This window comes from Hipposideros armiger, unplaced genomic scaffold (assembly GCF_001890085.2).
Source record: "Hipposideros armiger isolate ML-2016 unplaced genomic scaffold, ASM189008v1 scaffold_234, whole genome shotgun sequence".
Lineage (NCBI taxonomy): Eukaryota > Metazoa > Chordata > Mammalia > Chiroptera > Hipposideridae > Hipposideros > Hipposideros armiger.
The window spans coordinates 1,383,023-1,406,527 of NW_017731584.1; the positions used below are offsets into that span (position 1 = coordinate 1,383,023).

Consider the following 23,505-nt stretch of genomic DNA (forward strand, 5'->3'; position numbering starts at 1 on the left):
GGAGGGCTTCAGGCAGGGGCCTGTTAGCTGGATACCCCGTGTCCCATTCTTTCAGAGTTGCCCAGCAAGAATTTACCTGCCAAGAAGTTCAATCTTCAACCTGTAACTTGCCCATTCTCACTTCTGAAATATAATATACCCTGTCCCTTGCTTCTCTCCTGTGTCCAAAATATCATATATACCCAATGTTGCCTTATTGTCTGTCTTATGTGAATTTCTCATGCAGATGTATTAAAATTTCATTTTCTCCTGTTATTCTGTCTGTTAGTTTGATGATTAGCCCAGCTAGAAGAACATAGCAGGTGGGAAGAAAAATATTAATTTTTTTTTAGCCCCCACACCTAGGATTTTGAACAAGCAAAAAGCAGTTGCAATCTAAATAAAGATGAAAAGCAGAAGTGTTTTTTTAAAGTTAAATTAATCAACCATATTTGTTGAAAACTACCATATTCTTATTAATATGCTTCCTGTCAAGTCCATTCACATTTCTAACACCTAAAGCAATATGGATATAAATAGGCTTGCTTTAACAAACAAGTGCAGGGAATTTTGTGAGCAAAGCATTAAATTTCTATAAAAACTAAAAATAAAGTCATCTTAAATGTTTTAGAAGGCGATAACATTGCACAATCAAGCAGGCCATACTGGACACATCCATTGCCTCTTAAAAGCTGTTTTCCCTCAAACACTGATACTGAAAGGTTTTCAAGTATCACTACAAATAATTTCATTAAAATTTTCTCTCAAAGAAATTAAAACAACTATTCAAGAGAGAAAAAAAGCTTTAAAAGTAGAGTACATATTGTATGATTTCATTGATATAAAATTCTAGAAAGCAGATCAGTGTCTGGGGCCTGGAGTAAAGGAAGAAAGGATTGCAAAGGGACATGAGAGAACTTTTGAGGGTGAAGGAAATGTTCAATATCTTCATTGTTGGGTGGTTTCACAGTGTATACACACGTCAAAACTCAATAAACTGCACACTTTAAATGGATGCAGTTTATTGTATTAAAAATATACCTCAATTAAAAAACAAAGACAGAAAAACGGGGCAAAAACAAAAATACAACAAAAAGTGACAAAACCTGGGTTAAGCCTCACTTTCCTATAGAGTGGAGAACAAGTCTTTCCAGACCAAGCCACACAGTATCATTATTGGTATTTCCATTTTTGACACACCTTTCAGGTGACAGAGGTGCAGGAATGAAGGCACCTGATCCAGCAAATCACGTGAGAACTGAAGACCTTGGAACTCGGTGAGCATTTTAAATTACAGTATGGCAAAGCTGGTCAGAGCACGGATTTGGGCTTAAAAGACACATGTGGGTCTCAGTGTTGGCTTTGTTGCTACTTAAAGTGGTCATAAAACCCCCGTGCCTGCAAGTACAAAGTTACCTCATGTTCCCCTTCCTTTGTTTATCATTCAATTTAACATTTTTCCGATGGTCTTCTTCGTATCATAGGCTAATAGTGGCCACAGAGCACTCTTTTATGAGATTCTGCTTAGCACAGATGATAGAAAAGCAGACTCTGGCACAAGTCTTAATAGTTAGGAGCCTATTTTCCCATTTGTGAAATGGGAATACCATCTAACTACCATGTGAGTGAAATGGACATGTAACTTGGCATTAGCCACAGAAGCTTGGATTATAGTAGGTGCTCAATAAATACCTGTTAAGGAATTAGTGAATGAATGGATAGATTTACTAAAATGAAGGTAGAGTTTATAAGAATGTGTGTGTGCCTATGTGCTGATTGGGAGGCTGCTAGTAGGTTGATAAAGGAATGAAATATTTAATGTAACTTAGATATATTACAAAAAGAAATCAGTTTTCTAATTAGAAGAATCACTTGGCACTGTATGCCATGTTGTACTTCATACAAAGAATTCACTGAGATCATGAAGAGTACCCATTTAACCAAAAATTTGAATTGAAGATGATGTGTTAACTGGCCAATGACCCAACGTCTCAAAAAATCATGATTATGTTACAACAGTGTTGGTATTATAAGAATACTGACTTTTCAGTTTTTATTCGATTTTGCGTAAGGTAAATATGCTGCTAGAGCAGAACACCTCACAGCTCATTTGCTGATAAATCATTCACCATTTTATGAACAAGTTTAGAATAACAATCTGAATTTTATTATAAACAAAAATAAATCTAAAAAGCTTCCTTCAATTATACAGTATACACAAGGATCTCTGTATTACATCATTTTACATAAAATTTTCTAAATGACAGAAGTAGAAGTAGAACTTCCTACCATTTGAAGAGAAGAGTTGACCACTGAAAACCACACACACTTATATAGAAAGAAACAAAAGTTTCACAGGCAAAGCCTGTGATCTCTGGCTATAGGCAGGAGCTAAAACTAGGAACACAAGAGAAACTAGGAGAAAAAAAGACATTCAATACTCTAGAATACTTCAGCAAAATAGTCAAACATTTGTAAACAACTTTTAAACAAAGCTCTTCAATATGCTGTGTTGCTATAAGGTAAATATTCTTAACTAATTTTTGACTCAAGAAGTATTTTTACTGCTGAGGAGTATTTCACTCTAGATTAGATAAAAGCTTTGTTTCTTTCCCTGGAGGCAAGAATAAAATGTAATCAGGGCTTGTTCAGGGATGATTAGTGACTTTCTTAGACTGGGGCCACTTGCTTGTCTGTTTGCTATTTCCACCCCCCAAAATGAGGGTTAGAATAAATGCTAAAACCAGAATTAATTTAACAATTGGCTCCTTGTTAAAACATCTCTGTTTGAAGGTTTGATGGGTGAGGACACTGAAGGAACTGGCTGTGGACGTTAATGATCCCTGCTATCCTTTTCTCCAATCATCAAGGATAAATCAGGACTTAAAAATTACAAGCTTGGCAACAGAGCTACTTAAAAAGCCAAGTGAGGCTGAACCGCACTCAGTGTTCAGGACAACTACAGTGCTGAAGCTCCCCAGGGATTCACTGTAAACAAACAAGCAAGTGTGCAATGCTTTTTTTGCAATTGGCACCATGACTTAAAACTACTATTTTCTTCCATTTTCCTATTTAGATATTTTTATGAAGTGACTGCATGTAATCGTAACAGTAATAATAAAAAAAATTTTCCCTTTAAGTATGTAATGTATAGCAAAAACACATTAATGAATAAGAAATAAAATCTGAATTCTCTAATACTAAATCCTAATGGAAAAGTCAAGCCTTGGCATCCACACTTGGATATCTCATGCTCTGTGATGATCAGAAAAGTCTCTAAATACTGACAAGGTCCCTTGTGGTGGAGTGACAGATGTACACAAAAGCAGCAATGCATGGGTGCATTACGTTTTTCCTTAGTCTACAGTTATTATCTGTACCAATTTTATTTTATTATTACTATGCTGATGTCTAATATCACTTTCAGCTAGGTAATCGAATTATTTGAGAATGATAACCCTCCTTTTATTTAAATGAAGTGATGGTAGGCATTTATTTACCAGAAACTTACTAAATTTTGAAGAAGCTAAAAATGACACAGTTTAGTACAAACTGTCTTTTACCTTTATTGCTTGTATACACAAAGAATACATTATAAAACTCAATGGGAAGAGGAAAAAATAACAAAAGAAAAAGTTACCTGTTTTAGCATTTTTAAGAATAGTTTTGATAACTTCTTAGATCAACTTATCTGAAAGAGCAAAACTACAATACAATCAAGATATAATTCTAATAATCACAGCAATTATGCTTTCATTTTTAGTTTTTTCTTCATAAAACATTAATGCTATAAAAATGAGGTTGATGACATCCTTATTTAAAAGACACCTTGTATTGGTATCAAAATATGATTTAATACCAACTGAAAAAATAGATCTTATGTAGTCTATTATTTCAATTAAGTTTCATTATGACTTTTATTTCCAAAGTTGGTAGCAAAGTTACTGTTAACAATATAAAATCTCTCTTTATAAGTGCTGAAATTCCCTTAAAGTGTTGAAAGGCAGCAGGCATTCTAGGATGGGCTTGTAAGGAAAATCAGTTATTCCAATATCGATAAATAGGATAACTGATGAATTTATAACCACTTCTTTAACTTCCTTACTAAAATCTCCTGATTTGTCAGGTTTTTTTATGCATTTTTTATGCATTTATGCATCATAAAGTTAAGTCTAGGACTTTTCACTGGAGTAATTATTTCCACTTTCCATTATTTCTTGTCACTTTTTCAAATATATAGTGAAACAATCCAATAATCATTGCAGGAAGGAATGATTATTTAAGTTGGATAGTGTTTACTTATCTTTTAATTTCATTTAAGAGATATTAATACTGGAGTCATAAAAGCTTTAGTTTTAACACACATACACATCATCACAGAATTAAAAATCTTTATACCTTAAAAAAAAAGGGTTCCACTTTGTTTAATGTACCATGGTCAAATTTTAGTCTAATGAAATATGCTTTTATTAAATACAGCAGCCGCCACTTACCTTTAAATATTTTATGGATGAAACTAAGTTTAGTACTGATCCAAGGATGCTGGAATCAAAGTCCTCACTTTGAACTATTTCTAAAAAGGCTTTGCATTTCTATAATGCACCACCAATTATTCTAGATTTATAATACCCTGTCTTTAACTTGGTATATAGCATCTTTTGGAAAATAATTTATTCATTTTTTGAGATGAGATACAAGAACAAAATCATTCTTGAGGTTCCACCTCGAAAAAAAAGATGATGTTTGCACATAGCAGCTAGTTTGATACCCCGTTTTTGTCAGGTTAGTCTTCACACACAGAGCATGCATATACAGCCATGGTTCACTGCATCTGTTCTGAAGTTGAGAACCGCTGCTTATTCAAGTCACAGACGCCCCCATGTTATGCAAGGAGATAGTTGAATTGCATGTCCACAATGAGAAAAGGAAAATAAACGAAGGAACAAATGCAGCAAATATAGGCAGTTGGCATTCAGAACACGCCAAAAAGCTAACACTCATGAATTGTCATTATAAGCGTCTTTCTTTCCCTTTAAAAAAAAAGTCTTTCTTTGCATATTTTAAAATTTCAGGGTCCCAGAGAATCATGAAGTGCCTTGTCGTTTTTGCTGCTGACTTCTGATGACCTCTAGTTGTTTTTTGCATTGCTGGTAGTAAGTAGAAAGGCTTTTGTTTTCATCTAAAAGCTTTTTATGTTCCTGTACCAGACGAGATGTATTTTGCTGGTCCTTTTCATCCTGGTCCAGTTCTGCAACTAGTTCTTGCCTAAAAACAAATACCACATAATAAGATATTCTATATGATAGAAAAATTCATACCTTAATAGCTGATGATAGAAGCTCAATGAATTAGAACTTCTAATCTGGGTCTATCATTATGCATCTTAGATACACTACTCAAACATAATTATGGGCTGGAAAGGAAACTATCATCCACTCTTCTGGTGTAACCATACAAACATCAGAATCCTTTTAATAAGTAACTTTACTTAGACAATTAGTGAAAACGGATAAAATGGTATAATCAGTTTCAGCAGATTTCATTTGGTATCCCTTTTGTGTAGGAAGGAAGAAAAAAAAGCTGGGAAGGGCTTTATCTCACTATAGGAAAATACCACGTGAAGTTTTTTATTATTCACATTCCACTTTTATCATCATATACAGTATTTACATTCTGAAGTCAAAATCCTATTTAACTACAGTGCAAAGTGGTTGTTTAAGGGAGTATTTGCAAGTTAATTAAAATAAATGCTATCAACTTAAACTGCTTTCCTATTTTAAAACAGTGAAAACAATACAAAGTACCACTTTTAAACTACTCACTTTTGTAAACATTTTCAGGAAAGACCCTCAGAATCTTTTATAGCCTGACAAACTTTTAAAAATTCTTTTTATTTGGGGGAGTATTAACTCTTAAAGCAAGGCTACTGAGTATAACTGAATCATTAACACAAAATCCTCAAAATGATTTCCTAGTAGTATGTAAAGTAAGTATTTAAAATTGATTACAACTGTCAGTTTTCACATCACCTCAATCTACTATTTGCTTTTTCCAACATAGAACTTCTCTTTCAAACGATTAAACTATGATAAAAGTGTAGGTTAAATATGTGAATTAAGAAATAGAGTGTTTTTCAAACATAAAGTCCCAGCAGTTCCATAATTAGTTGTACAGTTTTCAAACTCTATTATTTATTTCCTATCTAGCCTTACCTTTAAGATACTAGGTTGAATTCATTTAAATCACTGTATCAGTAAATTGTGATGAAAACAATTTATTCCTTGATTTTTAAAGTACAAACAGAGAACTTTCCACAGATTATTACTTCAGGAAACAAGAACTTTCATTTACTTAGATTAAAATTAATAGAGGGAATCCTACTACCATGTATACATATAGTTTCCATGAGTTTTTCCCTATAACACTTCATTTTAGTTACCACCATAAACCTGCTTCAGGTATAAAATTTCATGAGGGTCACGCTTAAGAAAACTATTTTATTAAGAATTACAAATAAAGGAGTATGAAAATTGTGCTGTATTTCTTTAAAAAAAGAGAGGAGGGCAGATTCTATAATTCTCAGAAAAACACATGTGAATATAAAACTCCCCAGAAAAACACTCATAAGGTATGAAATAAAGCCTTCTAATAAGTAATTCTACTCTCCTAAACATACACCTGTAAAGAATGTATCTACAAAAATGTTTTTAAGATAAAGCATAACTGAATATTGGTAAATCAAATTATTTTACCTATGCCAAAGGAAACAAATCTTTATAACAATAAATCTAAACAGCTTTTAACTTTAAAACTGAGAACATAAAACACGTTTATGTAACACCAGTTTACCTTCCTAAGTACTAATATGATATAGTCAAAAGGGTTGAGTTTTGTATGAAAAATAGCCAAAAGGTGCTTAAAACTTAAAGATATATATAATCTTCAAGTTGGAAATATGCTTAATGATTAATTCTAAAAATTATAAAGTTTCCATGTCCTTAAATAATATTGCACCTTAACATACTTAAACTCAAAATATTAATGGGTTTTAATTTTTATTCATAAAAGATAACTTACTTTCTCTGTAATAACAATGCAATTTCTGTTTGAACTTTCATATATTCTTGTGCCATTTTACAATGCTGTTCAAACACTGCCATGGATTCTTTGGAGTTTGGGCATGGTGCTAGAGGCTGAAAATAAATCAGGAATGTTAAAACATAATTAAATCAAATCTCATTATCTAGCTGAGAGTTAAGACATGTCTATGATGCATTTTTATAGCACTAAAGTAATGATCTTTTAAAAATAAGTGTTAAACCATGTCCTAGAAAATCTGTGTCCTTTTCTCAGTGTTAACTCAGAACTTAAATTTACACTTGCTGTTTTAACACTTTTGTTGTTACAGAGAACCATGACTAGAGTACTCTTGGCCTCTGGTTTTAGATTTCAGGTTGCCAAACTGTATTATACCAAAAGATGTTTATAGCTCTCATACTCAGGAGGAGACACAGAAGTGTATTACTTATATTTTCAGTCACTATGAACATGACAAGGTAGAAATGATCTTATGTGAATTTTATATTTTAATGCACTGAAATTAAAGAGTACAAATGCTATTCTTGGCAGTTTTAAAAATATGAGTATTTTTAGATAACTGTTAGGATAAGAACGAGATTTTGCCAATTTTATTTTTTTATTTTTATTTTTCTTTAGCTGAGCCATCCTGCTACCTGTTGGCAGCTCAGCGGCTGCTCAGCTCGGGCTGGACTCGAACTGCTGTTGCTCAGAGCTCAAGCTCTTGAGCGAGCTCTTAACCAACTGAGCCACTCGGCCGGCCCAGATTTTGCCAATTTTAAATTTGATTAACCTGAATGAAAGAATCATTTATGTTAACTTGATTTTAAAAAGATTGGGGAGGCAAACCAAAAGCATAAGTAAATGAATATACAGTGACAGCTAGGAATGCAATCATCAGTTTTAAAGATAAATTTTTTAAACTTTTTCTAAGGGAAAAGTAAACATTCATTGAGAAAGTACAGTACTCCTTTACCTGTAGTTGGTGATCCAGTGTAAGATAAGCCATTGGGATGGAGTTATCTGATCCATTGGTATCTGGAATTCAAGCATATATTTATTTTCTGTCATAAATTATTATAAACAAAAAGCAGGCAAGCATGCATGAAATATTGGCAATTTTTTTTCCTAAAGAACACATAAAAGTTATTGTTGTAATGAAGTCTATTTTTAAATTGTAAAGGTAAACAGAGGATATCCAATTACCAGATAGAATGCAATCATACTCAATTAAATATTAAAAGCTTCTAAGCTCTTGTTTAATTCAAAACAAAAACAGTGATGCCCTTTATATTTTAAATTTAGTCTTCCCAGACCCTGTCTTATCAAACCCACATCTCTTTCTTTCCTTGATGTGCTAAGTTTACTATAAGGCTGTTGTCAATTCCAGCAACATCAGTGTTTCTTAATAAGGAAAAGGGGAAAGCAAGAAACAAATTCTCTTCCAGTGGATCAACTTCAATTTATACAGATTCTAGTTTGAGTCCCCCACCCCACCCTCCCTTAATGAAAGGAAAAATGAAAGATGTTACTGAGGGGAGTATATTACACAAATGAAAACTGTGGCTCAAAGTCATGCCCAAAACAGTTAAATGGGTTCATTCAAATGACAAATTAATTTTATCAAACAATTTGAACAGATAGCTTTTTGCTTGTATTTCAAAAACTGCCCTAACAACTTGCATGAGGAGCATGAAATGGTTGGTTAACTGTGAAGTGATATGGACTTTTCTTTCAGAAGTAGCTGTTTTCCCACTGTTAGCAGAGAATAAATGAGCTAAAAAAGTGAACTGCTTGCTGTTAGCCCTTTTTCCTGACAAGTAACTCCTTGAAAGAGTGGTGTGGATAAAGGCAAGGTCAGGATGACAGTGAGGCACTGCATCCAATGCAATAAAAATCTAAGGCCGTTTTTCATGGTTCAGTAACCTCCTAATTTATCATTGACTGATATCTAGTTTTTTTTTAAGCGATTGAGAATTGCAGGTAATCCAAAAACTAAGCTAAATCAGACCAAATGAGATAATGCATGTAAGAAATACCATGCAGTACTGGCATACGGTAAGCACTCAGCACATGGTGGTGATGGTTACTATTATTATTGTTATGGATACTAAATGGAGATTGGGAAGAAAGGGCATTTTTAAAGAGTCAAGTTTGTATTTCAGATTGAAAAAGTAACATTTATTAAAAACTGGAGTGCATAAAGAATAACAGCATATTGCCTAGTAAAGCCTGATTTACCCTAAAATCATATATAATACTAACATACATGTTTTCCTGAAATGGCTGAACAAGAAGCACAGTTAATTTGTTATTTCTCTGACCAACCCTCTCCCAAACTATGCTGCCACAGAACACTACTTTTCACAAAATTAAAACTGATTAAAAATGATTTCCCCTTGACTTTATAGGAAAAATTAAGTGTCCACTATTAATGTTTCTTAAATCTTTGATACTTGATATATCTTATTAAATCAGTAACCTGTATCTGATACATTCTTTAGAATCAAGTATAATGTATATCAATGTTTCACAGTATTCTGTGGGTGAAAACATAGTTCAAGGATTATTCAAACAATTAAAGCCCTTCATTGGTGGGAAACTTAAGGTGCTTTACTGATTATTATTTTTTTGCAAAAACCAAGAATTGAGATTTTACTCTCTCATTTATACTCAAACTGAAATTTAGCTTTTAGTCTCTAACAGCAATAATTGACTACAAGGCAGCAAGGATATTCCATGGGAGTTTGTTTTTTAATGTTTCAACTGCTAATCAAATCTAAGCTTGTTTCCTTAATGTCAAGACTCACATTTAGGTTAAATTAGGCAAAATGTCTTTTCTGGCCCCTCAAACACAATACTAGTAACTATCTCATATTCTCTAAGTATGTGTTCTCTTCATGGAAAATGCTGTCTTCTCCTTTCTGCTTTATGACTAAAGAACAAGTCTCACTATTGTACAAAAAAGTTGCAGACTATGCCAGGTCGTATCAAACTGATTTCCGTCTTGCCTATTATTCAGCTTGTTCTCCAAGTGTAGTAGCTTATTCTATAGCATGATGGGTTTGCTTTTAGCTGCCAGTATTATGGCTCTAATCAGATAGCCAGCAATGGGCCAAGTCTCATACTTCCATTTCTGCAAAGCACTAAGCACAAGAGAAAATCTTCAGTGAGTTTTCCAACTCTCTCTTCCTCTACTGGGTCTACCTATCTCTTACTAGCTGTTCTTAGGTACAGTTGTCTTTTCTTTTTTTTTGTAATCTACACTATATTATAAATAGAAACCCAAGAGCACTCATTATGTGCTATGATTATTAAATCATTATGTTATTTTTCTCTGAAAAATACAAAGAAATCTCTCCCCTTTTAAATTAAAAAAAAATCAAATTAATTAGGTCATTTTACTTATGTGTTTCTAATGTTTTCCTGAGTCAGAGCCTTAAAAAATAAAAGGCTTTACCTATCTCTTTCCTGTAATTTATTTTAGTAGGTTGATTATTAATACTTTTCTTAGAAATAGTGCAAAGCTGATATTAATTATAAACCTAAACCCGCACAACTTCTAAAATTGTGTTCAACATTATTTAAAAATGACAACCACACATTTGCAATAATTTTAAGGCAAAAAAAAAATTCAGTTGATATTGCAACCTGGACCAAAATATTAATTTCAAGCTATTAATATTTTGTGACATTTTAGGTCTCAGAAAAAAAAAATGAGATGGAGGTTGGAGGGGTGGGGAAGCACACGAAATGGAAAAGAACAGTTAAGTGAGAGGGACATAAGAGAATTTTGATTTTACCCTCATGAATTCACTATCTGCCACCTGCTGACTGACATGTCTAGATTAGTCTAGGCTGAGGTCAGGAGGCCCAGCCATTCTCAGTACCAGGTTTAGGCAAATGCTGCAATGTCAGGGTGAGTACTCCCTCAGCGGTTGGTTTAAGAACCTAAAAGAGCTGATATCACCTGACTGTTAATGATCAAATCTGTCAAGAGCACTTCTCTGCCTGCCCCTGAGGAGAAGCATGCGATGATGAAGTCTGCACATGTGCCCTGTAGTGGTGAATGTTCTAAACAATCCTAAGTTGGGCTGTGCTGGGGATGAAACCCAGAGGAGTTTTCGCTACCACTAAATTTAAACTTACTAAAACTAGAGAGTACACCCTTGGCTAAACATAGTTCTATCTTACATGACACAGAAAAGCCACTCAGTTAATTTTTTAAATTAAATTATGAATTTGACTAAATCATGCCAAATATCTATAAATACTTGTAAGCAGTATTTTAGTTTACAAACACAGAAAGATTTTTAATTTCAATTTCATTGCCACTGTTAATAATATAGTTGATCTTATATAAAATCCCAAATGGTTTAATTTTCCAAGGTCTAAGAGATCATCGTTCCTTCTGACATAACATATAAATAATAATTTTATAACAGCATACTGCTGAGTATTTATCAAAGTAGTCTCTTAATCCTTAGGAAAAGTAAATTCCACTATGGCACATAATTTCCTGCTTGTCTAAAATGAAACTATTTCATCACTAGATTTTTTTTTTTTTTTAGCTGAGCCATCCAGCCACCTGTTGGCAGCTCAGCTCAGGCCGGGACTCAAACTGCTGTTGCTCCGAGCTTGCACTCTTGAGCGAGCTCTTAACCAACTGAGCCACTTGGCTGGCCCTCATCACTAGATTTTAATACTAATATTTTGATCAGTTAGTTATTCATGTTAGGGAGCCTTAATAATGCTCAACAGGCTTTTAAATCTATTTAACAGAATATTTACATAACTGACATGAAATCTCCCTATCAGTTAAAAATGACTCAAAAAGTCAATGGCTAGAATTTTTTTTTCTCACTAAAGTACATGAATGATATCTTCGTATCTTTAAAACAAAAGACTGAGATGAAGATGTAATTTTACCATTCTGTTGATCTTAGGTATTTAAAAGATTAACAACTTTACTGCTATTATCCAGTAAAATGAATTATAATGGGACAATCACAGACTATAAGTATCAGGAATACAATATCTTCCTACTTGGGAAAACCCCAAAACAAACCATCTTCAAAATAGAAGTTTAGCATCTGGGGAGGAAAATGCAGAGGGCAAATAAATGGTCTGTGTCTCAGTACTCAAAAAGACATTTTTAAGTTTATTGCTAAATATTTTATTTTATTAATATGAAAATCTAAACTACTGTATAATACCTACCTTTGTAAAGATTAATGACACACTAAATGAAAATAAACATGGAAAATTCAACTTCATAGTTAGAATGAGGAAATAAACTGATCACCTGCGGAATCATCAGGGGTCCATGGATGACTTCGAGCTGGCTTTTCTGAGGTTGGTCCTGAGGTAGTGATCATTCTGATGCTCGGACTGGATGACCTACTGTTCACCTGTAGGAAGAAGTGACAGGAGAAACAAAAGGCAATTTTTATTTAAAAAAATGACAAGTAAAAATTTCCATTATAAAGCAAAGGACAGAATTCCATTTCTATCAAACAGAGGTTCTACAACACTTTTGCAAAAAGCCAAGTAAGTCCTCTAAGATCTCTCTTGCTCTCCCTTTAATACACACACACAAATATATACATATCTACACACACAAATATATACATACATATATTGAACACCAATAACCTAGAGCTTTTGTTTTGACTGCCTGCTGCACTGAGAAAAACAGGTGTAAAGTCTTGGCCCTTTTTATAGGATGGGAGTAAGGCTACAGAACCCCCATGCTTAAAGCTAAAACCCAAGAAAGGCTTCACTCTCAGGGAAAGAGTGAACTAGGAAAAGAAATCTGCCCTACAAAAGAAAACAGCAAGTAAATTTGCCTGTCTTGGCAGTGGCTCTGGGTGGAGGGGGGAAAATGTATCCACTGTGAATCCACAAAAAATTTCCAGAATTGGTGGAAGACACAACAACTCCCAAACATAACAAGTCCTGAGCAGAGAAAATAAGAAAACCTACAATGCTGAGTTAAACGTGGGTCACAATATAACCAAATTCTAGAAAAGAAAGACAAATAGAAGATAGTTAAGAGTAGCCAAAGGGAAAAAGATAGGTTATCTCTAAAAGAATAACAGTTAGGTTCTCAATAGCAACAAGGGAAGCCAGAAGAAAGGGGAGTATCTTCAAACTGCTAAAATAAAATAATTGCCAACCTAGAATTGTTTAGCCAACAAAAATGTGAAGAATGAGGTCAGAATAACATTCTCAGATGAGCAAAAACTGAGTCTACCATTCATAGACTCTTACCATAAGAATTTCTAAAGCATGTTTTTCAGGGAGAAGAAAATTTTTTTCCCTGATGGAAGGGCCAAGTTCTAATCAGGATTACTGCTAAACACAAGTATGAATCCATACACTGAAAATATTCAACAATGGAAACAATGACTAATTTAAAGAATTATCCAACAAACAAATAAATAAGATGGTACTAAAACCTGGATAACAATAGCATCAACAAGAGGAGAATAGATTTAAAAATCCTTATCTTGTTCAAGATGAGGGTAAAGGTGTTAACTTTAGGTTAGGCATAATTGTTAAAATTTCACAGGTAATTATTAAAAGTAATTATATATATAACTCCAAAATATATAGAAAAATAATGGAATGGGAAATATACTGAATCCAGAGGAAGGCAAAAAAGAAGAAGAGGAATAAAGTACAAAATAGGAGAGAAAAAAACTTATCAGTAACCATAATAAATGTAAATGGATTACACTCTCCAGTTAAGATATTTAAAAAAATCAGATTGTCAGGCTGGATTAAGTGCTGTTTATGAGACATACCTAATTCACAGAGATAGAGAAAACAGAAAGTTAATGGATCACAAAAGATAACCAGGCAAACACTACCCAAAATCAAGTTATATAGCTATATTAATATTAGAGAGAATATGTTTTAGGGCAAAAAATTACTAGAGAAAGATGTGACTCAGTTCAGTATATAACAATTCAAAATTTATATGCTGTACTTATTACAACATAGTCTATATCTATATAACTTCCAAACAGATAAAGCAATATAGCTATAAGGAGAAAGGGATACATTCTCGATCATAGTGAGATATTTTAATAATCCTCTGTAAATGAGCAGACCAAAAATCAAAACACATACACAGTAAAACCTGAACTCCATAAAAAGCAAACTTTATCTGTTATATGAACCCTATGCCTACGAGTGAAAAATGGAGACTATGCATTTTTTTAAAGCACTCATTTAACATTTATGAAACGTGATCATGTAAGAAGCTATAAAACAAATCTCAAAAAAGTTTTAAAAATTTAGTGTCATATAAAACATGTTTTTTATACTAATTCAAAATCAACCTTAAAAAAACCATGTTTAGACATTTAAAAATACTTCTAAATAACTCATCATTGGTCAAAGAAAAAAATGGAAATTAGAAAATATTTGAACTACATTTTAACTTGAATCATGCTAAAACTTGTGGGATGCAACTGAAGAAGCATTTAGGGAAGAATATTTAATTCAATATTTATATGAAAAAATCAGAAGCAGTGATAATTGACAAGCTAAGGATTAAACTAACTTAGAAAAAGAAGCAAGCTTTAAGCTTCCCAAAAGAAACAAAATAAGAATGAGAGCATACTATAAAAATTTTGTGGTTAGTAAAACAAAACAAAAAAAAACAAAAACAAACAAACAAAAAAACCTTACAGTGAAATAGACAAATTCCAAAAAACATAAAAATTACCAAAATTTTTTTACATTACAGAAAATACCAAGCACAAATGGTTTTACAGGTGAGCTCTATCAAATATCAAGAAAATGACATTTTTCCATCTTAAAGAAATTATTCTAGAAAAAACAAAAAACTTTCTGACTCATTCTGTGAAGGCAGTAACACCTGATCAATAAACAAGGACAGTATAAAAAAATTATTAGCTAATTTCACTTATAAAGATAAATGCAAAAGTCAAAAGTTCTAAAAATTACATTAGAAATAGAATTTGTGAGTGTAAAAGCAATAAAAATAATTTAAAAGTCTGAAGTTAGTCTACAAATGCAAAGGTCATTTGAAATTAGGAATTCTATTAATCCAATTCATCACATTAACAGAGTAAAGGAGAAACACCTCAACAGTTGCGTAAAAAGCATTGCACGAAACTTAACATCCATTTAACAAACTTAAATTTCATTTATGAGAAAAGAATTTCTTAACCAGATAAAATTATTTATAAACAAATCTAGAAACGTAACATAAAATAGAAAATGGCATTGGGGGCTGGTGAGAGGATGACAGGGAGGAGGCGGCAGGTGAGGAATACACGGGAGTCATGGGAATTGATCACGTCCCATTTCCTAAGTCGGGTGGGGGGTTCATGAGTGTTCATTTTATTATCAGGTTTCATAGCTTACATATTACATGGCTTCCCTGTATTTGTATTTTATGTATTAAAAATTCTCAAGGATATAAAATAAATTCCATAAAGATTTTTTTAAAACCGCCTTTTTTTCTTGAATACCCAATAGGGGACTCAAAAAAAATATGGAGTTATATAAAGTAAAACATAAAAAAATTTAAATTCATAAAGAATCCTATGTCCAGTTTCAATATGTAAACATAGAGACATTCAAAGACTGCATCAAGTAAAATGAGACCAATACAGTAGTATAAAGTACCCTTGAGTAGAAATTAGTAGATGTAAGTTCTAATTATGGTGTAATGTGTGATTTAGTTTACTTCGAGAAGTCTTGCTTTCCTTATCTGAAAAGGGATTGGGGCTGGGTTAAGGGTGTGATGACTTCTAGTATTTCCACCAGGGTTAAAATTCTATGATTTTAAGCCTTGAAAACACACGATGGATTTAGGATACTAAACAGTGAAAAACATTTCTGTAACAACTTCAGAGAACAAACCATAAAATAATTTAGAAAGAAAGAAAAACTGATGTAATATTACTTTCATCTTGGATACTTACTGAAATTGCTTCAGAAATTCCAAAAGGCTTTTCTATACCATAAACAATTTAAAACTCTGTATCGAACAGATCTTTCCAAAACCTCAGTTCACTAATGCCACACTTATAAAGGAGCGCTATGTATCACAATGTTCATTCTGTTCTTCTCTCCTCCTGGCTAATTCCTCTCCATCCTATAAGGACCAGCGCAGGTTCCCTTCAACATTATGTGCTCATTCTTGCTACATCCCTAGTTCTTTGCACACAAATCCAGAACCTGTGTTTGAGGATGAGGAGTGCCTAGCAGTGTGCAGAATACAGACTGTTCATTTAATGGTTGTTGGATCAGTTCTGAAATTCTTCCTCTGGCATTTCTGAGCCTCCATGAGCAGGTTTATCCTACCTATCTGATTCTGTCTCCTCTGACAATTAATTATGCCCTTGTTTCCCTCCCTGCTTTTAATCTTGACCCTGTGTTCATTCAAGGACAATATGGTATAGTGCAAAGAGCATCTATGAAACTGAACTACATAAAACAGCCATTTTTATAGGTCAAAAACAGTCCAATAGCAAATTCCCATGATTTAATCTAATACTTTGGAGACCTGGGTTTAAATCTCAGTTCTGTCATTTATAGCTTTGTAAACTTGAACAAGTAATGCAGCCTCTCTGAGCTTTAGACTCCTCATTTATTAAGTGTGGATGAGAAGAAGTGGCAATAGTTAAGTCAGGCCTTGGAGACAATCCAACCCAGAGTTTGAATCTCTGGTCTGCCATATATTAGCAGTGTGGCTTGAGGTAAGTTATTTAGCATCTGAGAGTCAATAGTAAAATGAGGGCAGCATCACCTACCTTATCATGTTGTAAAGAAATCAAATGAAATGTCTTGATGCAATAAACATGCTCACTAAATGGCACATAGTTAGGCTGTTGTAAGTATATGATTGGAATATAGTATAAGTAGGTTTGTCGCACCTAGTAATTACTTCTCTAGGTCAAAATACAGTTCTTTTATAAAACATATTCAGTGACTAAACCCTATCACAGAGACATTTTTTCTCTTTGAATTTTGGCTGTATTTATAGTCCATTTCTACATAAACTTCAACTTGGCCCAAAAATGCTTTATATTACTTTCAAAGTTTGTAATTTCACAAAAGCATTATAATCTCCTAACAGCAGAGATCATGTGTACTTTTGTATTATACTCCCCAGGATTTAGGAAACTGCTGAATATAAATCACCACGTAATAAATACTCATTGAAGAAAATGATACTATAAGCTGCTGGCACTCAGAAATGAGACTGTGCAAAATAAACCCACATACATATGGGCAAATAATTTTTGACCAAGGAGCCAAAAATATACAATGAGAAAAGAAAGCCTCTTCAATAAATGGTTCTGGCAAAATTGGAAAGCCATATGCAAAAGAATGAAACTAGGCTGCTGTCACCATACACAAAAATTAACACAAAATGGATCAAAGACTTAAATATAAGACCTGAAAAAACAAAATGTATGGAAGAAAACATAGGTACTAAACTTGTGGATCTTGGTCTTAGAGAAGGTTTTATGAATTTGACCCCAGAGGCAAGGGAAGTAAAAGCTAAATAAATGAATGAGACTGTATCAAACTAAAAAGCTCTGCACAGCAAAAGAAACCAACAAAACCAAATGGGAGAAGATATTAGCAAACAACACCTCTGATAAGGGGCTAATATCCAAAATACATGAAGAACTCATACAACTCAATAGCAAAATAACAAGTAATCCAATTAAAAATGGGCAGAGCTCCTGAACAAACTTCTCCCAAAAAGATATATTAACAGCCAACAGATACATAAAAAAATGCTCAACTTCACTAGCTACTAGGGAAAATACAAATCAAAACCACAATGACATACCACCCCACACCTGTTAACATGGCTATTATCAATAAGATAAGTAATAACAAGCATTGGAGTGGCTGTGGAGAAAAAGGGACCCTCATATACTGCAGGTGGGAATGTAAATTGGTGCAGCTGCTATGGAAAACTATGGAGGCTCCCGAAAAAGTAAGAACAGAATTACCATATGACCTAGTCATCCCTCTTCTGGGTATCTACCCAAAAAATCTGAAAAACATTTCTCCGTAAAGATAAATGTACTCCGATGTTCATTGCTGCAGCATTCACAGTGGCCAAGACATGGAAACAACCAGTGTCCTTTGATAGATGATTGGATAAAGATGAGGTACATATATACAATGGAATATTACTCAGCCATAGAAAAGATGAATACTTCCATTTGTGACAACATAGATGGGTCTTAAGATTTATCACACTAAGCAAAATAAATCAGACAAAAAAGTTGAGAACCATATGATTTCACTCATCTGTGGGATGTAAAACCCAAAGCAGCAAATGAACAAGACAAACTAAAACTCATAAAAAGATAACAGTTTGCTGGTTGTCTGAGGGTAAGGGGAAAAAGGGGTGGTGGTGGTAGGAGAGTGTAAAGGGGGTCAAATATATGATGATGGAAGGAGAACTGACTTTGGGTGGTAAACCCACAATGCAATACACACACACACATACACACACACACACACACACACACACACACACACACACTATGTATTATAGAATTGTACACTTGAAACCTATATAATTTTACTAACAGAAGTCATCCCAACAAATTTAATAGATAAACAAAAAATAAATAAATACTGGTGCTTAGGCTTATATGCCTTTTGTATATAAGAAAAAGAATGAATACCAAAGAGATCCAGTGATGAAATATGTAACTCTTACTTTTCCGATGCTATTACCCTTGGTAAAACAATTATGGCTGTTATGACATTATTATTGAGTCCTTTTAACTTCTTTGACTGAAAGCAAGTCTTGTGATTTAAAAAGAGTACACTGATTTGACCATAGTTATAATTTCAATTGTAAAACAAGAATAATTTTTCTTTAAAGTGTTAGCAGAGGAAGGTTTTATAGTCAACCTAATTTTATCTTAATATTTTTATTTTAACAGTTCAAGAGGAAAAATAAAAAAAGTGTCTGTGACATGTAAGACTCAATATCATTTATGAGAAATTAAACAAGATACAGGATAAATAATAATTAGGTTTACAAAATATAAAAATGGATATTTTTATATTAAAAAGAAACCACTGAACATTTGTTATACTAAAATAAATAATCCTATTTGGACCTAGTATGAATTATAGTGTTCCTTAACTTTATATCTATCTCAAGAGAATTATTTGCCACTTATTTCTTTTTACCTTCTACTTTCCAAGAAACTCTTAGCTCCCATGTGCACAGTAGTCATTTGTTCTACTTGAGATTTCCTACAGCTATAAAACTAAGAAATAAGGCTGAGGTTTTTAGGTCAACTTTCAAAACTGGTCTTTTCTTTAACGCTACAAGAAAAGATCTAATGAGCTAAATCCAAAATTAACTAAATAAGTCTTCACATTTCAAGGAATTACTACCTCAATGAATAACATGATATGCTAGCATGTTTGTATAAAAAACTAAAGAAATAATTAAAAACAAGCCATAACTGTATTTTTTAAATACCTGAAAAATAAACGGCATAAATAAGAGAAACAGGTATCTTGAAATTTTTTTTAAAAAATCTAGTTTGTGGGTTAAATTTATGTTATTGCTTACAAACTCCTATGGAAAAAGTCATGTTATAGTAGCTATTTTTTTTCAAAAAATCACTTGTAAAATTCTGATGGCCATAAATATTCTCAAACTATTAACTCATTTAGGTTGCTCCTTCCTTCAAGACATTTACAATTACTTTATTCTATGCTTATATAAACTTCAAATTTTAAGAGACATAGAGAAACTTGACTTACCACAAGGATTGGATATGAAAGTGGTTACGAGAGTACAGAAATGCCACATAGCAGTTTAAGGCAGCAAAAGAATACTAAGCCAAATTTAAACCGCACGGGCAAATTACCATCAGTGGCATGAACAAAAATTGGACCTTGACCAGGACTTTATCTCTATATTTATAAAAAGAAATTGGGAGTTATTTTACAGACAAAAATAAAGCTTTGCTTCTTTTTATGTCTCACCTGAAAGGCTGGGGAAATATTTTCATAAGGCAAGAATTTATGGCAAGTGCTACTATTTAGACTGACATTTTAAAGCTATTTAAAACCTTCAGAAATCTTCTTAGTTGCTAAAATTATACAAGCACAAAACACAGATTAAATGTTGATTTATATAATATTCTTCTTAAGTAACATTTGAATAACATAAATAGTAAAAAGAAATGGGCATCAGTTGGTAATGAGGATTTACAAGGGTACTTCCTTCCTCCATTATGACAGTCACAGATAATCCAATTAAATCTATACATGACATGGTATACTGAAAAGCATTCTTTCTAATCTGAAAGTATAGGCTCAATCTAATTCTGGCTTCATTACAGTTCATTACAAAGAAATTTTAGAATTTTATTATTCTTACATGGTCTTTAAATTCTCCAATAGAAAAAAAGGTACAATATAAACCAGAAACTATTTAAAACTATTATGTAAGCTTCTGATTTAGAGCTTTAACAGAAAATTATTCACACAAAAGAAAGTGCAGATTGATGGAAAAAAGGAGTGGTATAATAAATTATATCCCTTAAATAACAATGTATGATAATGTCTCTGGATATGTGATAAAAAGGTCTTAAGGCAAATACTTTCCGTGATCCCTGACAGAAGCTTCTTTTATGATACAGAAAGAATAGAATGCCAATAGATTTTACTTCTTTTCAAGCGCTATTTGTTTTACTTTTGGATAGTATACTATGGTAAGAGCCCTCAGAGGCACACTATGGGGAGACAGGCACACAACATACATTAAGCATCTATTGTGTGTCTGTGTCTGGTGTTGTCACATGTTAAGAACCATGCAGTGTGGGTGTCATGGTCCCCACCAACAGATAAGACTGCTGAAGCTCAGGCAAATTAAGGAACTTACCCAGAATCACATATCTGACTAGTAACAATAAGATTCTAAAGCCCATATAGAAATACAGTATTAGTATGTATAGTTCTCTAAGTAATCATAATTGCATCATTTTGCAGTTGTGATTTTCATTGACTCTAGCCTCCTCAGGAGAAACCTTGACCATAGATCTATATTGGATACATTTCCAGAAGGGGTATGCAGGCACACATGACAATATATAATTTTAGTGAAACATAGAAAGGCTAACCCAGATGTAAAAACTAAATTTGTGTACCCATAATTATCATGGTGGGTTAGCCTTGCTCAACAATGATATAGCTAAAATTCATCATCTCTGAAAACTATTTAAATAATTAATGACAATGCAGACTATCAGAAGCCAAAACACTTGAAACTGAAGAGATCTAGGATTACTTTAGAATGCGCTACATTCATATTTACGTACATGCAAGATGAAATGACAGAGTGTAGAGTTTGTGTGCTTTGGAATCAGATCTGGATTAAAAACTGGGTAATGGCAATTACTGAAGGTGTCAGGGAAGTAAGAGACTTAGGTAAGTTTCTCTAACCCTCAGTTTATCTATCTGCAAAATGAGGAAAAACAAACAATTCCAAATTTACGGAGTTAAGATTAAATAACATATATTAAAGCCCTGACTGGCACAAATTTGGTATACAATAAATAAATGGCACCTGTCATTACTAGCTTTTTAAAACTGATCTGGGCATAAGTCTGATCTGCCCAAATAAGCTCCTTGGGGACTGGGCCTTCTTGGTGGTCAACAGCCCCCAGCAAAAGCCCACCAGGAACACACCTGCAGTGGGATGAACTGGGTTTAATTTTCATTGCTGTGCAGCAGGAAGCTCACCAGGGGGCACTGTGGGGTGTCTCAGTAGGAGGGTTTTAGAAGGAGCTTATTCATAGGATTTGGGATTTTGTTTTGTGATTTTTGGGAGGCCCCGTGGGAAGGGTTCACTGTAGATTGGCTTCAGTCAGAAAAACGGACAATTCTAAGGGAGGGAAGGCCAGAGCGAGGCTAACGCTGCAAGTGGTAGAGAGGCTGCAGGCACTCACCTCAGCTGGGAGAGGGCCAAGTTCTGGCATCTTGTGGGTGGCACACGGACCTTGTTTTTGTCTGTGCTTAGACAACATTATACAATGGCCTTGTTTTGTCTCATCTTATCATGGTCTCACATAACCTTGTCTACTGGTGTTCTGAGAAACTGTTTACAGTCTAACAACACGGAGGCCTCAGTGTCAGATCAGTTTCTGGATACCAGGGGCTGCTTTTAAATTTCTCAGTGCCTTTTCAAAGTGTCTAGGGGGCCAGATCCATTATGCTTACTAAGCTTCCTGAATTAATAACAACCTAAGTTAATTCATTTAAAAGTGAGTTGTATGTTGTGAGTTTAAAAAAAATACTTACACAACTACTTTTAATTAAGAAGCTTGTTTTGTTCACTATTCCTCGCAACAGCAGTGGCAGTATAAAAGCAACCAGTTTCAGTTTACAGATGAAAGTCTAAGTGATTTTTTTTTTTAGCTGAGCCATCCTGCTACCTGTTGGCAGCTCAGCGGCTGCTCAGCTTTGGCCGGGACTCGAACTGCTGTTGCTCAGAGTTCAAACTCTTGAGCGAGCTCTTAACCAACTGAGCCACTCAGCCGGCCCTTCCAAGTGATTTTTTAAGATCAGTTTTGAACCAAGAGCCAAATGTTCAATTCATTTCCCTCTATGAGATGCAATGTTAAACTATTAGTAAGTTCTCTGTCTTCCTCTAATGATTATAGTAGGTGGGCAAATTCTTTTCTTCATATTCTTTAGCAATCTCCATGGTCAAAACAATCTCCATGCATATGTTTAATCATTGCTTAGCCATACTTTAAAAAGAACTATACCTTCAATTTTGAAAATCCATATTGTGCATACCTTTCTTCTTCAAATAATGGATGTTATTTTCATGAGTATATAAAATATTTAATGGTCAATTATCATAACATTTTCAGAGGAAAATGTTTTCATAGTACATTAGGATTACGGTTTGCCATTCTCATGCCAAACTAGGTATTAGGCATTTTAAGTTTCTAATACTTAAAAAAGTGGAGGAGTGAATCAATTTTAAAAACTGGTCATACAGTGGCTAGATATCACCTATTTTAGAACATATTTTACTGCCATATCAAACTCCCCCCTCACTCCAAATCTTTTGTAGTAGTCCAGGACAATTCATGCAAATGACTCTCCCACAACCACAGTCTGCCTCAGGTCCAGTTTTACTACCTGAAGGTATTGTAAATGAAAAGGGTAACAATCATAATCCCAAGTAACACAATTTGTGAGGAAATGAGTAAGTTTGGAACGGTGAGGTCAGGCCTGAATTATGGCAATGCCTTCATTGGGGTACAGAGAAAAGCACTTGCACTAGCAGATGCTCCCGAATTCGTCGTAGGGCAAGCTTTTCATTCCCAGTCAAGGCGAGAACATTTGGTTAGACTTTCTCTTAACTGGAATATCAATGGCAATAATAAA

At 33.6% G+C, this 23,505-nt stretch overlaps 1 protein-coding gene across 2 annotated transcripts in view; it reads right to left on the reverse strand.

Annotated features, from left to right (window-relative positions):
- Positions 1-2,123: 2,123 nt before the first annotated feature.
- The window catches only part of MAP3K7 (mitogen-activated protein kinase kinase kinase 7), a 67,173-nt gene continuing 45,791 nt past the window's right edge, over positions 2,124-23,505 (reverse strand). For both annotated transcript variants that reach the window (XM_019655027.1, XM_019655026.1), the window contains 4 exons: positions 12,362-12,467; positions 8,033-8,094; positions 7,057-7,172; positions 2,124-5,244 (listed from right to left, as the gene is read on the reverse strand). In XM_019655027.1, coding sequence (XP_019510572.1) covers positions 5,064-5,244; positions 7,057-7,172; positions 8,033-8,094; positions 12,362-12,467 — 465 coding nt within the window. In that variant the 3' untranslated portion in view covers positions 2,124-5,063. The remainder of the gene's footprint in view (positions 5,245-7,056; positions 7,173-8,032; positions 8,095-12,361; positions 12,468-23,505) is intronic.